Source organism: Diuraphis noxia, unplaced genomic scaffold (assembly GCF_037042655.1).
Source record: "Diuraphis noxia isolate RWA-SAM2 unplaced genomic scaffold, SU_Dnox_SAM2 contig0002, whole genome shotgun sequence".
NCBI classification, from domain to species: Eukaryota; Metazoa; Arthropoda; class Insecta; order Hemiptera; family Aphididae; genus Diuraphis; species Diuraphis noxia.
In genome coordinates, this window is record NW_028301712.1 from 48,919,859 (window position 1) to 48,943,555 (window position 23,697).

A 23,697-nucleotide genomic window follows, 5' to 3' on the forward strand; every position below is an offset into this window, starting at 1 on the left:
CCTTAAATATTTATGGTGAAATATAATAGTGAGGCATACAATTATATTGCATTATATTATTATCCAATATAATACAACTCACCAAGTTGTTAATAATGTATTTGTTAATTCATATATTTCTGGTCAACTTGAAATCCGAAATGCACTTTATTTTAATATATCGGATTTAATTGTTCGGAAAACTCCTCTAAAAAAAAAAAAAAAACCAAAATAAGTAATTGAAGACCAAAGTAACTTAGTTTTCCGTATGAAAGAATCATGTATTGCATTAATGCTGTTAGATTATTATATATTCTTAAAATAATATTTGCAAATGTATATTATTCTGTATTTTGCATAATATGTATTCATCCATTTCATTTAATTAAGATTGGATTCGATTAAAATAAGGCTTTAGGCAGAATCGTAAAAATAATTGTTCAAGGGGTGTTAATTACGTTATCGCACCTAAAAAAATATTCTTTGCACCTTTTGTATGACAATAACGTTATCATAATAATGTATTAATATATTCATAACGGTGTTACACACAAAACACAAAGTTAAATATTATTAGTACCATCAATAATCTTATATCATAATGTTATGTATCTTGAGAGTTACTTAGGTATTTTATAGTATGTATATCGAAGACGGGTGTGACTGTATTTCATTAAATGCGCACAGGTTCAGATATTTACGAACGTGTGTTAGGTTTTAGCATCGAATGGATCGTGATGAATGAATCAAAAATTAACAAACTACATAATTCAAAGAATGCGGCAAAATGTGCACAACATTTTATGAGTTAGAGCTGAGGAAATTTTAGAATTGTGTTTGAATCCAGGCAATAGTGTATAGAAGTTCATAAAGGACTAATGATACTGCGTATAATACTTTTGAGATTAAATTGTTTGATTCTTGTGAACTCTGTAGCACGTGTGTGAGTATTTCAGATATGTCCACATACGAATTTCATTTGAAAGGATTGATTTTGTTTTTTATAATTTCAATAGAAAAATCCGTATACAAACCGAACAACAAACATGCGTGGAAAGTGAAGGTTATGTTCATTATTCTTCAATTTATATACAACAATATCATCATCAAAGCATCGTTACTCATTGAAATACAATTTATTGAAACAAGATAACATTGTCACAACTGGAACCAAGTATAGTTTCAGGATTCTAAATCCAATAACACAGTCTAATACCCCTCACCCAAGAAAAAATTTACTATAAACAGTAAACACATCTTCCATCAGGAATTCAAATCCAACAATAATATTATTCAAATTAAATATACGTTGTTATGTCCATGCGTAGAATTTTAGGTTGAATGTTTCTACTTTAATTTTGATCTTCATTTGGCCACAACCATTAAAATTAAAATACATAACTAAAGAAGGGTTGAAAAAATCGTCAGAAGCGATGATGAGTGTAACCTCTAATTATAAATACAAAAGGGTTTCAATCAGGATTTTTCTGAAAGCTGTATCTTGCTGATTAAAAATGCACAGCAATCCACCTACAAATTTTCAATATGTACGGTATTATATTAATTTAAAATTTAATTATTATTTATATCTTGTATTCTATAACAGGCCCAGTTTATTAATTAGGTGTCTCATTCCTAGCTCGTGTTGTGTACGTTCCAAATCATAAAGCTTATAATTTATGATGGATTTTTAAAAATAATAAATATTTATTATTATTATTATTAGGGAACGGATTTTATTGTAAACACATATTTTTATTAGAATGAGATGTTTTTAATCTGATAAAAAATGTGCACGATTCAGACCATTCTTATTAAAATATAAGCCCAATTTTATTTTACATATTTTTACATATTTGGGTAAAAATACATATATTCACATATTTTGTAAATAACTGAATATTTCGTAAATATTTTGGTATTTTTGGTTTTTTTCGTCAATTTACAATGACGTCAAATATTATTTTCCTTATTGAACTGCATTCACATATCCTATGGTATATATATACGCTGTCGATGAAAGCCTAAAATAATAACATTTGTAATTTTCAATGACGGTAAACATTATCTACGTTCTCTTAAAGGACTTACGTACTTTATACACTGCTATCGTATTATACACTATGGACAAGTGGGCCGAGAACGTATATGTTACGGTCTTCACTGTTCAGTGTATGTCTAGTAAGCTATTTTTTTTACTTTTAATAATTTATTATTAAGTAACTATATACGAGTATAAAAGTAACAAACTATAGATTATAATTATTATCTTGAGCTCTGCAGCACAATGCTATTTAGACTTCGGACTCAGCATTTTATTAATGTTGGACTAAATTAAAATTGAATGAAATGCCTCATTTGGCGGTATTAAGATCATTAAACCTAACTCTGCATGTATACCAACCGCGCGTTTGCCTAAGGCCCACGCTAGTCGTGTATTATTTAATACGTATCACGTGATGTGTCGTGCACGCGTGCGCGTTTAAAATTCACCGCGGATTCACTATACACTTATATTATATTGTATCGTCACGAATCGTCGTAGCTTTCTTTTCGGTGGTATTCGGGCCAAAAGCATTCGTCTTTGTTAGGAAATACCACCATTGTTCGGTTGGCGCCCGTATGTTTTCGTACAGGCGGCGGCACCCACATTCGTTCTTATATATATATATATATATAATACATATTCTATATAATATCTCTCCCTTGTTCAGCAGTGGCCGTCATATTTCAACCCCAAAGTTACCCTTGTCCAGATGGGATAAAAAAAATACACACCCACGCAGTCGCTCATGTGTGTATATATAAATCTCCGGTACCGGTCAAATTTATCCGACCTGAAGCCGATTTCTGGATTTCTAGTCCACTCTGCGGGCGCAGTGCAGGGACCGCTACCCGCGTATACCTGTTCAGACAGTGCACATTACACACACACACGCTCACCCAACGGATTGATGGCGATTTAATGGACCGATATTTCGGAGTTACACGTCACGCATCGAGTTGGCGATATTCACGATTTTGAAAATTCCACATAATGAGTTGGTGAAATATTACGATTTAACCGCATTGACAGCCGTAGGCATACTGGAATATCACATGATGTGCGAGCATTTTAATTAAACCGTCGTTTCCGTCATCGATGTACAGCTATAAAACATATTTATATGTACAAAAAGGCCCAGTTCTGGATTTAGTAGGGATGCGGGAGTTGCGATGCATCGGGACCCAAGGGCTGAGTTTGTTTTATGAGACTCGAGTTAAGTTAGTTTGTTAAGTGATAAATTGTTAAAAATTTTGAATAATGATAGGGAAAAAAAGCATTTTAAGAAATTAAAAGCACCTGTTTGTTTTAAAAACTGTTATGGATTCAGGTTTTATGATATGACCAAAGTATAAAACATTAATAATTAAAGTAGTAATAGAGTAGTAGTATTAGAGTAGTAATTATTACTAGGGTTGATTAAAGGAACACATAAGACATAAGGTATCACTTACCTCTAGTTGAAATGTTTTGTCTTTTAAATATTTTAAATCTATCAAATATACAGTTGATGCATCAGATATTCAATACCTCTCCAATATTAGTGGAAGTATCAGTACTGGGTGTAATAAAGATTGTATTATTCATACTTCATATAATATTATACATAATTATTTCGTGGAGCGTGTATGATGATATAATGAACATGACGTATACCTATAGTTGCTCTTTATATTTTTATATAGATTCTCTCTAAATTATTTAAAGAGAAAAATGTACTGCATACTGCAGTTGCCCTCAACCTTCAACATAATATTGTAAACACGATTACAATACCGAATGTGGGGTAAATATAAGAAGGTAAATTAATAAAAAAAAATGAATAATGATAATACAATACTTATTAAATATTATGGCGTAATTCGTAAGAAAAGTAAAACAATAAAAAATTCGATGATGCTAAATTTATAAATTATTTTTATTCTAATAATGATAAATAAGTGAAATAATTATGTATTGTATGTGCCTAAAATTACCACTGAGAGCTACTGGTTAACACCAAATAATACTATAATATACATCATGGATGAAAATGCGCCAAACGTTTAACTATTAAACCAACAACCAATTAGGCTGAAAAAAACCTATCAATATTTGTTTAAATCATCCAAAATGGTTTTAGCTATACACAGTGATTATAATATTTAAAACATCACATATACTTCACTTAAGCAGCAAATTTTGATCATAGTAACAAAGTCAAGTTCGTTATACATGTTATTATATAATTACACAGGTGTCCATTTTTAACGATCTCCCAAGGAAAAACATAAAATAATAATATTATTGAATCTAAGAAATAAATATTTTCAAACGAATTCGTTTTTAATAAATATATTGAATGGATACAGATAATGGGAAATAATATGATTATAATAAATAAACGTTTATAAAAATTGCTGTAAATGTAAAAAAAAAAAATATTAAAATATGATTAATGTTTAGATAAATATTATACTGTTACTCGTTCATTTGTCATCATTCATAAATCGTCCATGATAATAATAATATTATGATGAATTATGTATGATGAATGTCGCCGCTTAATATTATAACTGCGAATTCATTATTATTATCTTCTAGGCATGTAATTATGTTCAACAATTCCGTTTTATACTTTTTTAAATGCTATATTTGAAATTAATTTTATCATTACTACATGTCGTCATAATATAATAATAGTGTAATACTCACCGAAAAATTATTGAAAATTTATTATAGTCTGCACTTCATTTGATATCGTATGATATAAGTGCAAAAAAAAAGACGAGACGAAATTTTTTAATAAAGGGATTGATAACGTCAGCGTGTCGTAATAATAACATTGAGTGGACGACATCAGTAGGTATATAGTAGGTTAGTGTCGGGTCATATAATATTTATTATAAAGTGCGTTTTTACGACGCTATTTAGAAACGAGCTTTTCCATATTATATCCTCCACCTATTTAGTTTATAAGTAGGTACGTTAATATATAAGACCTGTGCTATACTAATATGTTTACCTTATAATTATTTTTATTGATATGCAGTTACAATATGTAATAATAATAATAATAATAATAATAATAATTAATATGCGATATCGAGTGTGCAATTTTTATTAGCCACCTAGCTATATGGTAACTAAACAACACAACCGATAACCATACAATATAATAATATAACACTGTACAGCAGTATATTGTAGTGTATTGTAATAGCACTTGTGTCACGGTGAAAATTGTCCAGCGCCGCCGTTAAGATATATAATATTATATAGCTTATTGCAGACAATAATATAAACGAGAGCGTCGTAAAAGCTCACCGAAAGCTTTAAAATGCAATAAATAATATACAAAACGTCTATTTTTATTTTTAAGACGAGAAAAATAAATAATAATAACATAATAATATAATATATTTATTGCTGCGGTATTGATGATAGTTCACAGAAAAGCCGCTTTGTACTACAACCGCGGGAATAAGGTTTTATTTTTATCTCTCCACCTCCCTTTCTCCACTATAACCTGTCATCTCATCCTGTCAGTCGTAATTGTCATCGTCTTCGTACCACATTTTTGACACTTACGACGACATATTATGATGCCAAACAGTACAGTTGTTCAGTGCTTATGACGTTATGATGGGCTGCTGTGCAAGGCTTATTGATTTTCGAAGTATAAAAATTGCACCAAAAGTATATCTCGTGAGTATATTATGTATAGGTTGGTACCTAGTTTAAACAAAAACATATAGTATTATTTTATATAGGTTTGTAATACGACGTGTTTACCCGCTCGATGTTTGCACAACAATTCCGGTCCGCATCGTCCGAGGTAGTTGTCCGTCGACGTTGAGATCTGACCACCGCCACTCAAACCGAACCGTTCTCTCGTTCAGCTCCTCGGGGGCCCTGACGGTCCCTAAATCAATTATTGCAATAGCAGACGTTCGAGCGTGCACTGCTTTCCGCCTCGAATCCCCTTCACACCCTCCCCCCCTGTGTTTACTCCACAGAATTAATAACGGTGTGCGGTGGTATACTTGATAGTGAGTGGTGTACGGTATATTGGTATAGTCGCACCATTTATGTGGTATAAGTACCAGTTTATACTTATGTCATAACGTGCAAAAAAGTCATGATATGTGGACGACAGGCACGTTTCTCAGCGATAGTGGTCAAGATGTGTTTCTCTAAGTGTTCATAATTGTATTTATTCTGTCTGCCAAGTAGCCCATTTACGCGATCACTATCATATTATGATGCAGATAAAAATATATTATCGAACATCAAAACGGATTTAGTATTTTAAATATTATTAAAGTACAATCGATATAACCGATATACTTAGTCAATAATATCAATTATAATATATTGGCCGTTTATTAAACGTCGATTTTGGTTTGTTTTTTTCTGATTGAGATGCTGATTGTTAGCTGGATCTGAGATTCAATTTTTCAAAATACTCATACTACCCGAGGTATTTATGGCACGTTTCGTTCACTGCGGTATACACGCTATTTTTATGCCATTAATATATTATATATATATATAGATAGATATAAAAGAAATGTCATGAGATTAGATTTTAGACGGGAATTTCGGACCGGATTTAGATTTTTGTACCCCACTCTCATTTCAGCAACACACGCACGGACGGTATATTAAATTTCCGTTTTAAAATTTGGTAAATTATTGTTGGTAAAATGTCCGTTTAGTTGTAAGTGCATAATGTAGACTTATGAATGACCCAAATGAAACCGCGTGGTCGTCTGTATATAATGGATTGTGTATATACATAATAGTGCGGCCGTCAATCCACTTAATTTTTCAGCGTGACATTTTTAATGAAAAAAACACGTCAATAGGGTATTATTATAAATTATAATGTAATAATAATAAGTCTAAACATAGAAAGTCATATTTTATTGCTGTTGGTCGGGAAATAATTTTTTTTTATAACTACAAGGTTTTATAATATATAAATAACTTATAATTATGTACCTATTACATAATTTATATTCTTGTATGTTATTGTACGAATTTCGAAACGTCAAAAATATAAATTATTCATATATATCTAATTTATAATTTATAAAAACGCACCTATTGATCATTACTTTTATTCACCATATAGGTACATCTACTCGTATTATTTCAATATAGTATAACCACTGAAGGTTATAACTAATATAAATTGCAATTGTCGGTAAATTAGGATATATTTTGATTTTGACCTGGTTTCCAAGTGGTGGTGAGGTGGAAAAGGGGGCTAAGCAACCCATAGCTCAACCTATTCTTACCCACGTATACGTGATGTTTTCGCGGGTGCGAAGTCGTAGTGTACGTTTCGAAAAATATATAATGTGTGTATATATAATATAAAAGCTGCGTCGGTGTGGCCCGGGAACTTGGTCACACGGACTCGGTCTCCGTTAGCGGGTAATTGATACAAATGGTTTCAGGAACGCGTGACAAATCCCTGGCCACCGCTTCTGCTACCTCCACCGATTGTTCTCATCCCACCACCCGTGTAGGGTGTTCGCGGGTCCTGATGACGACTGTGACTATACGACGATATACGTAGTAACGTGTAAAGCTCGAAAAACGCCTCACGCACGATGGCTTTAAATTCAAACTAAATTCGTATTTTTGTGTTCATGAGTGTGCGCCTGACACTCCTCCCGTCAAGTCTACCGAATACGCATATGACCGGTGGGTGAGTCGGCAGAATACTATTACTGTTGTAGCGGTCTGCGTGCGCGTCTATCTCTCGCCAAGCTGATTGATGATGCGAACTGCAGACACACAGAATCCCGTGTGTCCTTTTCGTTCACTAACTCTCTCTCTCACTCTTTCTAGCTCTACCAATGTCAGTCTTTCTCTATCCAGCTATCTCTCTTTCTCTCCCCCCACTCCCTTGCAAAATCCATCGGTTTACCTCGTATTTTTCATCGCGTTCCGAGGAATTGATTCCCATATAATTCACCCCCGAGTTTTATATACATTATATACTCGCCGCAAACCACCCACCAACCATTTTATATAAAACGCGCACACACACACACACATATATAGTCCCATTCAAATCCCATGTATAGTAGCCGCTTCACACGATAAGAACAAGACGAATGATAAATTTGGATCGTAGTTGCATTCGATCGCAATCAGCATGCCAAATCATATGAATATTTTAAGTACCTGTCCGCTATAATTGGTTTGGCTTAGTATGAAAGTTTCACCAGTTTTTTCTTGAATGTATGCCTTCATGCAAATTTAATATTTATTGTACAGTATTTTAACATAAATATATATATAACACTATTGAAACCAGTATAGGCCTTTGGGAAGAAAAAGACAAATATCTTGAAAATCCAAACCTTTGAAAATATTACACTTAGAAAACTAACAAATGCTTCACCCTACTTGTCAAACTATACACTATACTACAACTTAAAATTTAAAACAATAAATGATGAATCAAAAATATTTTTTAAAAGAGTACATTACCGTTTACATAATCATGTGAATCAACTAATAAAATCTTGACCACTCTCACATTACTTGGAAATTCTTCGAGACGTTTGAAGAGTAAGTGGTGTCATGATCTCTTAAATTAAATTTATCACCAAGTTGACAGAAAAGTTTTATCAATTGTCTCCTTTCAGCAAAACCTTATGACCTGTTAACTTTTATCATATATTTCTTATTGTATTTAGTATAATTGATACATATTGTTTGTTACTTGTAAAAAAAAGCATTTTGACGTCGAATACAATCGTTTAAGGATGATGTGATAACAGATTAAGTCCAAGGCGAGAAACACAGACCTGCAAAGACCATATTGTTATATAATTTTCCCTTCTTAACTGACGCGTAGATATAAAATCTAGTTTACCGTCTCTCGAAATCCCATCTCGAGGATTATTAACCATGTTGCAACATCCGCATCGTTAAATACTCGTGTCGTAAATATGCTTCCCTAATAACTGTTGGGATCACGCTTAAATAACATTTCCATTTCTGTTCCATTCGCGTGTATAGAAAAGAGCAAAAATGAAGTATGAAAGTCGTAAGGTCTTCTTTATTTTTCTATTCAAAACTCTATACTTTCTATCATCTGTAGATAAGTTATTAACAATTTGGACTAATCAATTTATTTCAAATGTCCAATGATTTTTGCATCAGTTTTAGTTGCTAACCCGAGATTACGAATTTACTACGACTAATACATTTTTCTATTATTAGGTACTTTATTAATATTTTCTATACCTATTTTCATGCAGTATATGTGATTTATCAATACTATACATTTTCACGGTATTATGTCAAGTGTCCGAAAGTCATGTGTTATAAATTTAAATCTCATATGAATCATGTGTTATAAAACAAATTTCTCATAAAAATCATGTGTTATGGACTATGGTATAATATTAGATTAGATAATTATTTTGGCTTATTACAGTACCTACATAGCTATTAGTTATTACCTGACTATAAAGACCAATAATGTTCCTTATCGTTTAATTATTTTAGCTAATTGTTATCTTTATTTGTTATCGGGCGGCGTGGGGATGCACAATTATATCGTGCAAGAGGCAGTTAAGAATAAAGTTTTTCAATAGTAACTCAGTCTACAGAAACCCTGGGTATAATATAAAAGAATGTCTTAAAGCAATTGCTTCAAATTTTAAATTTTAAAAGTTTTTACAATTATTCCGTTTTTAAATATTTAAATATTAACATTTTAATTCACACATAATATATAGTTAGTTCAATTTTTTATCTACTGTAATTTTTATAATACTTAACTTTTATAACATATAATTTTTATGAGAAACACATTTCATAACATATGATTTTTATGACACTTAATATTATAATATCCGACCTTATAACAAGTTTTATATATATCGTAAATGACTTTCTAACACTAGACCTAGATTTGATTTTCACAAATGTTATTTTACAAAAACTTCAAAATATTATTTTATCAAAAAAAAAAATATTTTAAAAACGAGTTTTTACAATGAAAATAATCATTTATTTATTTTTATTTTTAGTTTCACATAATTCAGTCATGAAATTATGTTAATATTGAAATCTATTTTTATCACTTAAAGTATTTATTTGATAATATGATCAATATTAACTATAGTACCTTGATACAAATTACATTTATTTAACGAAAAATATGAACATGTGATAATTAAATCCTGTAGCTTCTTTTCTAAAATTATATTTAAATTATAATTTTAGTACTTAACTCATTTGTATAGATTTTTATTCGGTAAGCTTCTTTGAAATAAATATGACAGTAATATGTATTATAAAATACTATTATTTCATGATATACTATTGATCATCGTTAACTTAAGAAACTTTTTTTTTTTTTTAAGTCTATAACATTACTGCCATTTTATTATATTTATATATTTTTTTTATAGATCATCAAAAATACTCGTAAAACATTGTCACTAAATCTTATCAAGTTTATTAGTTTTTCAGAAGTAGGTATAATATAAAAGTCTTAAAATTCTATTATTTTTTTGACAATTTTTTATTTAGTCCCAACAATTATTAACGTTTATTTGAATTCTGGATTATTAAAAACATTGTTCCTATACACATACACACATTATATTATAATATATTAGATTAAATTAATTATACCCGTGCGTATTTAGCAAATAATTTCTAAAAAACAATGCTCTAACTATATAATACGTGATACGCATAACAAGAAAATTAATTTACACATACTAAAATTCCACGAGATTCGATAAATTTCCATTCGTTGGTGTAAAATTATACGTCATTAAAAATTTACCAGGTCAAATTTCATACATATTTGAGTAAGCTGCGATGTTATAATAATAATAATAATAATAATAATAACAAACCATTTTATTATTGTTATATATCTTATGAAATGTAGTATTGCACTCGTGATTTTATTAGTCTTGATATATAATCTATATTAATGTCACGACTATAACGCCGGTGGCATTAAGCTATGTTATTGTTAGCGAGCTGGGCACCTAATTGAAAAATCCGTTTTGAAAACAGCCAAATCGTCAATAAACACGTGAACGGTATAGGTTAGGTTTAAAAAAGATGTTTATGGTAGGTAGTAGGTACACGGTTTAGGTATTAAATCAAATCTCACTGTGAAATCATTATTAGTTCCTGCTGATTTTGTTCTTTGTATAGTAGCAGCCGGACGTTAGAAATTTCTCACGGTTCAAGATGCGTCGTCTCGTTTGCTGTATAAGTAAATCAATATTGTATTATTATATTGTATAACGAACACTAACGAGGGACAATAATGGGCATTTGTGGGCTTCGCAACCTTCTAAACTATCCGGAACTCCGTGCCGAGACGCAAACCGAATTCGTGACGATGACGACGACGATGAGGCAACTTCCAAATGAGATATCTCGTCAATCACTTCGGTTAGAAATTTAAACAACGTCCATGTGTGCATATAATAGTATTTATCAACACAATATACATGTATATATATATGAAGTAAGCTTGACGACAAAGGTTTGAGACTCGTTCTATATATAGAAATAAATCGTTTATAGAACTACAGCGTCCGTTACGACAAAATTTAAATCTATTGTGTTAGCTGCGAACACGGATATATATTTTGTCGTCCACCGCGTCGACTTCTGTTCCCCTATCTCCATCAAAGGAGTTTAATATCATTATGCACTGCGTGAAATGTATACGCCGACGAATAATTTAATTTTACGTAAAACCTCATGTCAGCTTTGGATTATCCACGTTAAATGTTTCTATGTTAATCAGTAAATTATAATGTCAATTAATATTGCACTGACTTATAATTATTAGTATTGTTATGATTATTATTGTAAATTGTTTATGACACATCGATATCAAGTTTCTCGCGTGGTAAACGTAATTATTATAAATGCTTGAACGTAATTGTATAATTTTCATCCGATTGTACCGCATTTAATTAAATTATCCTTAATAACAGCGTATATAATGACTACTAAACGATAGTAGGTACCTATAATATTAGTTATAGGTATTTTGCATGTAAATGTATACTGTATACTGAGAGAATATGTACCGATATCACAATCATAATCAATATTATTATAATATTATTTCATTTTAACTCGAAATCTGGTGCATACATTATTGTAATGCAAGTGTTGTGCATTCCAATTCATCATCATAACAATATTGTTTTATGATTTATATCGTTATCTATTGTTTTTTTTTTATGATACACATAAATACCCCATCCATCATATTGCGTTACCATAATACACAGTGATCCATTAACGAGTAGCAAGTGATTGCCTTTGGAAACATTTAACTTTAATTGTTTTAACCATTTTTTCGGTAACTATAGATAAGTGGTAATATTTCCTCACATCAAGATTTATAATATTTAATAGATTTAGTGTTGTTTAGTTTAGTGTTGTAGTAAGTTTTATCAAAAAAAAAAAAAAAAAACCTGGACTGAATTCATTAAAATAGTGTAGATAGTATAGGTGTCTGGTGGTAAATTTTTATGTATTGAATTTTGAATTACAAATATTTGTTGTCTTACATTTAGCTAATAATATTAAAGAACATATTTTCGTTGATAATTCCAGTGCACATAAATCCAACATTGAAAAAGGCAGCTTTATTTTTATTTGATAACTATCACATTTTAATAACAAAGACATCTCTGAGTTTTTTTTTATCTTTTTATTTTAAATATTAAATCAATATTTTTATTTAGTTTGCATCTCGTGCGTTTCATAAAAATAACGAAGAGACAATATATAAATCAGTAATCAAAGTTAACTCGATATAATATTAGGACATTAAACACAGTGCACAGAAATTAGAATATGCAACTTTTTTTTCTCGCTGGATAAAAAATGTATTAATGAATATATAAAATTGAAAAAATAAATAAATTATAAAAATAATGATAATGTAAATATGAAAATATTAATTTGTAAAATAAATTGAATAGTTTCTAAATGTGATTGGAACGTATATATTATGAAAAAATAAATCGTAGGTATAATAATATTATGTTTGTTTAATAGGCATCACTTTAGTGAAGGACAGCTTTACTAATTGCTTTGTTTAGATTGTTATGCAAGTTTTGGTTTTTTGTGTGAATATAACAATGCAAAAAGTAGAGGATCCTGATCAAATTTAATGCAATATATGTTTTTATTATTTTAATAATCACCGGAACATGCCCGAGGAATAACATTACCCTGCTTATACGCTATACAATCGATAAACTTGCCGAAAGCGTAGTTATTCACGTTTCTCGGCTAACAAGGGGAAAATATTCAATAAGTAACAACCTAAAAACCTTGAAATATTGCTATAAATGTAAATTGAAAACGACCTCCTAACATATTATTTGCAATTTGGCCTCATTCAGCCAGTGTTCTGTTGATAATTTAAAAATATTCAATTAACTAATTGTCAGATAAGCACACATGGTTCAGAACATGTGCGATAAATCACGTAATACTGCTATGCAGCGTTCCACTATTTATACGTACAAAACAGAACTCAATTTATAATTTAATTTTCGTTGAAATATATTTGCATTAGTAAGTGATTGCTTTTTATCAAAAAAAGTTTGTACCTGAATAATTTTGGATAACATTTTGCCCTCCCAAATTCTTAGCTATTCCATTTTTTTGAATGTGAAATAAATTCGTTTATTGCATTAGATGTAATAAATCATTTATATAAAATAATATGACATCATAGTTATATGTAATTTGCAATTGAAAATATTGCTGTAGAGGAATATTACTTCACCACTATTTGATTCTCCATTCATGCTTTTCGGCTAATTATCATCTTGTTATTTAATTATAACGAGTTTTTATCAAAAGGATATCTACATTTAGCTATTTTCCACCGAATTATATAATTTTGCGTGGCAGCAAAACAACATATAAACCACTAATACGTTTTATATTATTTAATGATTATTATCGTATTATAATAAATTATTTAAAATAGTGAAGTATTGAAATAATAATTAATAATCTAAGCAGATCAAATGATGAAGACTATTAGCTTATATTATATGATGTAATTTATCTGATTTATCTGATTTATTATGTAATTATTATTTATATCATGCATTTTTAATCTAATAATTAATATAGTACTGAAAAATCTAACGGAAACTAAATATACAATCAGTAAACTTGTCCAAAATTACATTCTGTTGTATGATAAAGCCATTAAATAAATTATTAATTAAATATAAATAATCCATAATTTATGTTGCAATTAATTAATTATTTCTGTTTGTTGATTGGACTAACGAATAAAAAATAACTGATTACATTTCATTTTTTTGTTTTACTTAAGAACTTAAAGTATATATAAACTAAGCTCATAATATTAATAAATTAGGGAGACAATTATTTACTATTGAAATTCCATCAAACAATAATATTGAGGAGTACTCCTAGACTATGTATAGATCCTTAACATTGTAATTGCAATTTCACTAGTGATCATAAATAATACATTGCATAATAGAACCAATATTAATTTTTTTAAAGTTATGACTCATTGTATTTTGGTCTTGAATAATGTACTTGTACATTTTGAAATTTTGATAATTTAATCATCAATTTTAGTAACAATTGTCCAATAACTTATTCAATTTATTTATAAAATGTATTAATAAATAATAATTATTAATGTAATTTACTACATTAATCTTTCCATACCTTTCGTTCTTGCTTTTGTTAGGATAATATTAAGAAGAAAATAATGTAAAATTTAAAACAGTTGATACAAAATTTATTGATAAAACATATTACAAGTTAATTCAGTAGTGGATCTGAAGATCATCTGAGGAGGGGCCGAATTGGTATAATTCAAGTAAAAAAAAAAGTCCTAGGGAGAGGTAATCGCCATGTCACCCCCTCCCCTCTTAAAAACCGCCACCGAGTTAATGGTACAAGAGATAACTGTAGACTTAGGTACTTAAATATTATTTTAATATATAACTATGTACTTCATTTTCTTTTATTACGCTTAAAGTAATCAAACATTAATTAATTAAATTACTGGGAAAACACAAATAAAATAATTACTTAATTATAAATAAAATAGCATTGTTAATATCTACCTGATAAAATATATATAATATAGAAACATTAAGATGAATTACTTATAAAAAAAAAAAAGTTATTTTACATTTAATGTTTTCAACCTTTGTTATTGAGCTAAGATAATTTAAACTCTTGGAAATTAAGCTCAGCAAAAAACGATTTCACTGTTATTATAATTATTCTTTTTAATTTTTTTTTTTTATAAAACACCACAATGAAAAATGAGTAGTATTTTCTTATAACGTGATTATTTTGACAACTATTCAATATTATTATATACCTACATATAATATTTAATATTTGATTATAAGAGAAAAGAATAATTTGATAATGTCACCTTAATCGCTACGTTCAGAACAATAATTTCGTCATTTATTTCATCGAATATATATCTATTATAATAGTATTATTTACTCGATTGTAAAAAACATGTATTATATTATTATATTACGTCGTGTCTGTTAACAAGACACAAGGTAGGTCATAAAATATTTCCAGCGCAGGTTTCCACGGCCCGAGCTGGCAATTCCTCCTATCGTCATTTCTCAGCGCAGATCTTTAGACCTCCTACACTCACTTTTTCAATGTCAAACTTAATATTATTTTGTCGACATAACAAATCCATCCTTTTTTTTTTTATTTTAGAACCTTCAGCAATAGCTATACAGTTCAACAATTAATTAATAATATAGGATGCAAAGGTTACAATATAAGATAAGATACAATAGTTGATACATGATAACAAAAGACAATTAAATTAAAATATTAGATAGTGAATTAAATATGAAATAGTGAGACATTTATATAAGAATATTATTACAAAATGAAAATAGATCGATAGCTGTTTAGTAATTATCTACGTTAAATCATATATATATACCATAAATACGGTGTTATGTTGATTTAGCAAGGAAAGAATTAAAAGTAGTTGTGAGAAGCGAGATTAGAGGGCTGATAATGGAATTAAGATTGGAAATGAAATTAGATAGGATATTGGAAATATTGGTGAAAGGAAGTTTTTCTTCGTTTTTCGTTGATTTAGCATATGATTTGTTTTTGGGCGGAGGTTGAGTGATCGGAACCTTGACTGTCGGGGCACCCGGACATACTTTTATTTTTGAATCGTCGTTGTTGATTGTTTTGGAAATGGATAGTTTCAGTTTTTTGGCGACAAATCCATCCTATTTTCTAGTTTACTTCTCATCCTAGGCCACCATAAAGAAACGAGTGAATATTACCACTGGAATAGTTCATAACTATCATGATATACCTATTACCTATATTCTACGTTTATTGGCCATTTAATTTATTTACATATTTTCACTGAATACGTACAGAACAGAGACAATTTTATCTATGCTCTCGAAATCACCCGTACTTCATAACTATATCAGAATCCTAACTCTTTTTGATCCTTAATTAGAAGTCACCAGTCTACCTAAGAACGTAATACTCATATTATAAATCTCCTCCGTAACATATTGTCTGTATTCTATAATTATTAGCTTTGTATAATTACAACTCTGTCATGTTGACTATACGTAATTATAATCTTGCTAATATCGCCCAATTACCACTGTAGTTGAGAGTTTATTTTAATAAAATAAATAATTAATATACATTTCCAGTGTAGGCATTGAAATAATAAAGTAAGTCGAGGTTAAAACAATTTCGAAATTTGCATGATTCCGGTTAAGACGGGAGTAGGGAAAACACAATCATCAAAAATCAGGATATGATGCTTTATAGTTCCAAGCTTGTGTATGTCGTATAAAGTTATTACTAAAAAACAATTTACAATGTTTCTATGTTACATGGTATAAAGTATGTATAAGATAAAAATAAAAACCAACGAGAAGATAACAAACTTTCAAACCTCTTGAAAACACCAAAATAAATAATAATAAAGCGAAATACAATGTTTATGTGGCAACAGAGGGGATTGATTATGGTTTCGGGGAGGATCGAGTCAATCCTGTGGGGATTTGAGGCAGGCCCCTGCCTGACCTGAGTCACACCGAAGCGCTCCGCGCACCGAACGGCCCCTCCACCCCAGGACCGCGTCGATGGGATAAAATTGGTTTCGTTTACCCAACAGACGGAAATATAATAATCATATACCATTATTTGTGTCCACAGGGTGTTCGTACCAAAGTCACGGGGGCAGCGACAAGAACGGTGCTGGTGGCGGCGGGCGTGACGTCAATGCCGTGAAACCGGACGCAAACCAATACTCTGGGCCGCAATTCGACCCGGAAACACCCAGGAACGTGACGGCGCTGGAGGGAAAATCTGCGTATTTGACATGCAAAGTCAAGAATTTGGATAACAAAACGGTAAGCACTTCAATTTATTTTTCTTGTCTGACTGTGTTTCGCCGTCAAGAATAAACTCCACAAGATATTAAAATTTATATAATAGCTAATAATTACAAATATATAGATGCGTACGATAAATAATAATAAAATAGTAATACATTTAATTTTTGGTCGTTGGTCGTGTGTAATGCGTAGTGTCCATCATATTATGATCAAGCATACGCGATAATCTATCACTCTTATAAGTGTTTGAATAACTAAACTTATATTTTATAAGGAATTATGCAATACTATTAAAGTACATTAAAAAAAAACTGTCAAGTACTCTCGAGTACAAGTGTACAAGTGTGTAATTCTATTAAAGCTAAAGTCACGTACAATATAATAAATATAAATGCATAATATTACAGACTTATTGATCGACAGAGGATCGTTCTCCAAATACAATATACTAATCACTCCCAAGGGGTATGCGCAAAGTACAAATATGTCGATTTTTCGTTGTTACAGCCGTCACCAAAAATTAGAATTTGAATTAATATCGTAACGTGCGCGGCGGCCGTATACGTCGAATAATTACGAAAATTAAAGTCATCGCTCGTGGGGGTAATCCAATTACTAAGGTTTAATTTTCAGGAAAAGCTAAAAAATATATATATATATACAGCCATAGTTTTCACAAAACCTTTCGCCTTCGAAATTGGTATATTATCGATGCGTACATTAAATATCCTAATTGGCATATTGCCGCGATGTTCTAATTAGCAAAGGATAAAAATAACTGTATCTATTCTAGAATAACTAAGTCCAGTTAATGATAATCGGATAATATCAATTAGGTCCTATGGTGCACTCGAGAATTATTGTTATTGTTGAGCATTAACCACCCTCAAATTTGATGATATTATAACTAATATATAATACATACCACTATAATATAGTATATAATAACAATGAGTACTACTTTTATACCTCATATTATGGAATCCTCAATAATATTATCTATCTTAATAATAATGTGTGATATTTAAGAAAAAAAATTTGGTACCTATTTAAATCGTCGCGCAGTCTGAATACATTATTGAAAAAATTATAATATAATATTGGATTACAATTACAGTTAAATATAACGGATGTAAAATTAGACTAAAGTGTGTTTTCCCATATTGCTATTTATTCTTGTTTATGCACTTATCGTATGCAAAATAATAAATTGTATACTATCTGTTGTAACGAGCAAATAGAAAATAATATTTTGTCCGAGTAAAGAAATCAAAGTTCGAGTTTTTTTGTTACGTTTCGATTTGAACAGACTGGAGAAACCAATGAAACAAAATCTAATTTCAAATAAATATAACATATTAATTTTCATTCATAAATACATTTTGTCTAATTAACAATGTTTCTTTCTAATTCATGACTACTAAATTACAAATATTATAATATTACACACGACCTATAGTGATGTATAAAGTATCAAATGATATTTTAGAGAAACTCAGGATTTTATTAAGTCATAATACAATAATTTAAATGACATCATTCAACAAGTATATAAGTTAAACTCAGTTGAAAATTTAAATTATATTAATATAATTAATATTTTCAGAGGAAATTTACGATGAATATTTTATTGAATTTTATTGTTGTGATGTATTCCTAAAATAATAAATTAAACAAAATACGTGCAATATATATATATATATATTTATATATTAGTAAGGCTTCAGCATCATCACAGGTCATTAGTCTACGTATATTATTGTTCTAAGTATATAATTTTGCTTAGTTATAGAAAAGTAACTAAAAAATAAGAATCAGTCATATAGTTAAATAAAAACAAATTGTTTCTTAAAATTTAAGATTCATTTTTTTATTTTTTAGTTTTTATACCATACATTATTTATATTCTGATGTTATTCTTTGATTGAAAATTATATGAAGCATAAAAATGTATGCTGAAAATAATGAATACTTTTTACAACGTTTAAAATATACTGTCGACTATATTTTTGTGTACAATATTTATATATTACATATAATCGATAGTAGTGTATTCAAATGGATTTTATTTATTTTTATGAAGTTATCACAAATTAATTTTGCGGAAATTAATCAGCATTTAAGACGTATGAAAATAATTATTTCTATCATCCGATGACCTTGAAAATTAATCCACCAGGTAATCAAGAGCTTTTATTTAATAAACTTTAGGAAATTAAAAACTGAATGGCCGTCTAGAGATAATTAAAACTAATGACCTGAGAGATGAACACTTATAAATATTTGTTTTCTATATAATTATATAGAAAAATGTTTATATAAATAATGAATAGGTATAGTATCTTTGATTTTACTAAACATTTTTACTTAACTGATGGGTCAGTAAATATATAATTATGAAAAGAACTCGTCTCGTCAAAATTAAATTAATCGAATACGACAAGGAACAAATCACAATTAATTGAACGCTATTCGAGACTATTTCTCCGTATACGCTTTGTACGTTATATAAAACTGAGAAATTCACCAAGAGCGTTGCTAATCCTTTTGTGTTTTTTAATTATTTATTTATTTCAAGTTAAATTTGCCATAATATACGCCAAATCAAAATAACCGAGCATCCACAAAATATGTAAAGTATTATATATTTGCAGTATGCACTCGCTCAGACGAATTATGTCATTACTCTTCAAATTTATCTAATTATTATTATGATGTTCGATGTACATTTTTCAAAAAACTAATCTTTAATTCTTGACGAAATCAATTTTTATGGTACAAAATAATGCATAAAATAAGTATTGTTAATAGTTAATACAATTTATTACTAAAACAGTAATTATTAATATGGGTTTTTAGAAAAATTAGAACTTTGAAACTTTAAAATTACTTAGGTATATTATTATATTAATAAAAATTATTTTATAAATTTTTTATTTTTAAACTAATTTGATTCCATGTATAAAAACAATAAATATTAAACTAGCTATAATATAATTATTAGTTGCTCACGATTAATCTAATTTATTGAAATGATAAATCAATTGATAGTTAATCTTAACTTAAAACAATTTCATTGAATTTTTCAAAACAAAATGCGTACGAATGCTTATATTATGCATACAAATAAGGGGAAGAGATTGGTAAAAAAATTGGTGACGTACGTTAATATTTGATTACTTTTAAAATACGGTATTTTTTTTTTTTTTTTTGCATTTAAATTAAAATAAATAATTCTTTCTGGATCATTCATTTTTATTTATATCCAAAAAATGTATATATTTTATTATATTTACTTGTTCATTTTGTATATGATAATAATTGTTTGTCCTTTCTAAGATGTTCCTTACATTCGTATATCCAGGTTTTAAATAATATAAAGTTTATTCATATAATATGATGTCGTGAATAAAGTTTTAAAAAAAAAACAAATTTTTTTAATTTAATTCTATTGTTAATTTTAACGTCAAAATATTTTTATAAAGATAAAAGTTCAGAAATTTATAGTTTGAACAAATTTTTTATCCATGTATAATATGTTTTGCGGGCAAAGTATATAATGTGAACTATATAACTAAATAAATGTTATTTAGATAACAGATAATATGATATAATGAATAATAACGTATAATATTAAAATATTAGTTTTTAAATTTTACTATCACTTTTTGTCGCATATGACGCTATACAGTAAATCCACTAAGCCATGTATTATCTTCAACGGATCATTGTGTTTCAGCCAATGAAAGAAATTATTTCTAAACTATTGGATTTATCATAAAAATAATAAATTCTAACATTAATATCTTTTATTAAATACATTTTAGTTAGAAGTCTTTCTATTTCATTAGAATTTTTTTATTATTTTTCCATTAATACTTGATACCTAACTAATGAGAAAAAACGCTCTGAGTGTACGTATTGGCTGGTATTGCTAACTCCTGGATGGGATCCGGGTTTTTAGCAACAAATATTTGCTCCACATAGTAAACGTGTTCCAATCAACCGTCTTCCTGCATAGTATCAGGCTGATGGCCTTAATGGTTGAAGCCTAAATTCCAATTAAATAAAAATATATATTATGAAATACCTATATTAAGTAATTATTAGCTGACAGGCTGACTTGGATTACAATAGTTTTTCATACGTGCTATGATAATATTTAATTATTGAATACAAATTTCATAGATTTTGCGTTACCGTGACATACTCACCAATGGTTATAGGTACACTTTACACATATAAGATATAACTGTACTACAGCTGAGCGGTTAACAATACTTTTCCGGATTTTTTTTTTAATGACGTGTTGTTTTAACTAAGTAAGAAACCATAAAAGTACTATGTTTATTGACTAATTTTCTGGTATATAATTATTTCATATTCGTACATAATTAACTCGAACTGCATGCGTACATTTTTAAAGGAACAAAGATAATCTTGGTAGTGAATCGGACCACGAGTGGCTGCAGAGAGGAAGAGAGCGAAAGAAATTACTAATATCGTTTCTGAAACGGCACGTTTTGCTTACGGAAGAATAAGGGGAGTGGTGAGAGGTTGACAATGCGTAAAGGGAGAAATGCCATTTCGCTCAGACTCTTCTCGACCTAGAAAATACGCAAAAACGATTGTAAAAGAACCATTAGTATCCTATCCGTCAACACGATAATTCGTAATGAGTTTTTCTACTCCTCTAAAAATACATTAGTGTATGGAACGAAATAGACAAATGGGGCGGCGCAGAGCTCTGCACAACAAATCCTACGCAGCTTACACGTGTATTTGGTAATGCCTGGTGACAAGACATTATATTCAAACTTAAAAGTATTAAATTAATAATAATTTTATATATATTCCGAACGCGTGTGAAGAATATAGAACAAGCTCTACAGCGCTTATATTATAATGCTAATTGGTTTATAATTACGAGATGTCAAAATGTATTACCGTAATTTAATATGGTGTAATTTCAGTTCTAAATCTATTATGCTATTATGCTATTATAACAACAATGACGTTGGTTGTTTGAGCTCAAAAACCACAGTCCAATATTTATATATATATATATATATATTTAGATACGACGAAATAAACACGAGATAAGTACGTTAAAAATTATAATAATTTATAACGCGTTGTAAGTATAATATTTTGCGACCGTACTACGAGTATAATTAAGCACTGATGCTGAGATAATGATTAAACAGTTACTGTGACTAATGTTATTATAGTCAGCTGTGGTTGGAAAACCCTTAGTTAAAACATCTTCTACCTAGCTATTATTTTGTAGAATTGTTTTGCTATGAGTTCCAAGGTATGGTATTAATATAATATAATATTTTAGAATAGAATAAAAAATTCGCATTTCATCTAGGTATGTATTCAAAAGTTGCTGTATATATTATTTTAAAGAAGTATAATATATATATATTTTATTCTATAGAAACTCTATGTTATTTGCATAGTTTTTCCGCCATACAGTATAATACAATAGAAAAAAACTAATGATGAAACAAATTGTATCTACTTCTAAAAGTTATCAGTATCAGAACTCTCTACTTCATCGTGATGATGTTTTAGATTTTAATATAGCACATACGCTAGAAAAAAACATTTTATTTTTTTTATTTTGTAAATTTACCATGATAATATATTTCATAATAATATACTTATATAAATTTTAATGACACCCAATCGCCTTCACATGAACAATTTACTAAAAAAAAAAAACAATACCAGTGACTGTACTTATCTTTTAGTTGAGCTCATATTACGTTTTGTTTGTTTGACATAAAACATTTATTTTTTCGTAAAAACTACAAATAATAGTTATGTGTTATTGAATAAAATAAAAAACACAGTACCTATACCTACTACACATAACTGATGTATACCTACCCATAATAGGTTATGGGTAGTAGGTAGCTGGTAGACAAAAATAAATTGTGTAACATATTATACATAAAGTAAAAAGGTAAAAAGCTATAAAAACCATAATAAAATATTATGCATATAGAATGTTTTAGATTATCATATGAATTCCATATAATACTGTAGAGTATAGAATATAATATAATAATAAACAATATTATTAATTACACAGGGGTCGATCCGTCGATTATGTCAAGTTTTGTTGTCGTGATATTATAATAGAACTGTAACTATTTATTATACTCATAAACAAAAACAAAAAATACCACATCTATTTTATTGTAATGAATACAA

The 23,697-nt window shown here is 28.9% G+C and overlaps 1 protein-coding gene across 2 annotated transcripts in view; it reads left to right on the plus strand.

Annotated features, from left to right (window-relative positions):
• Positions 1-23,697, plus strand: part of LOC107165682 (zwei Ig domain protein zig-8-like) — a 411,467-nt gene that overhangs the window by 277,921 nt on the left and 109,849 nt on the right. For both annotated transcript variants that reach the window (XM_089219352.1, XM_089219353.1), the window contains exon 2: positions 17,291-17,487. In XM_089219352.1, the coding sequence (XP_089075478.1) occupies positions 17,291-17,487 (197 nt within the window). The remainder of the gene's footprint in view (positions 1-17,290; positions 17,488-23,697) is intronic.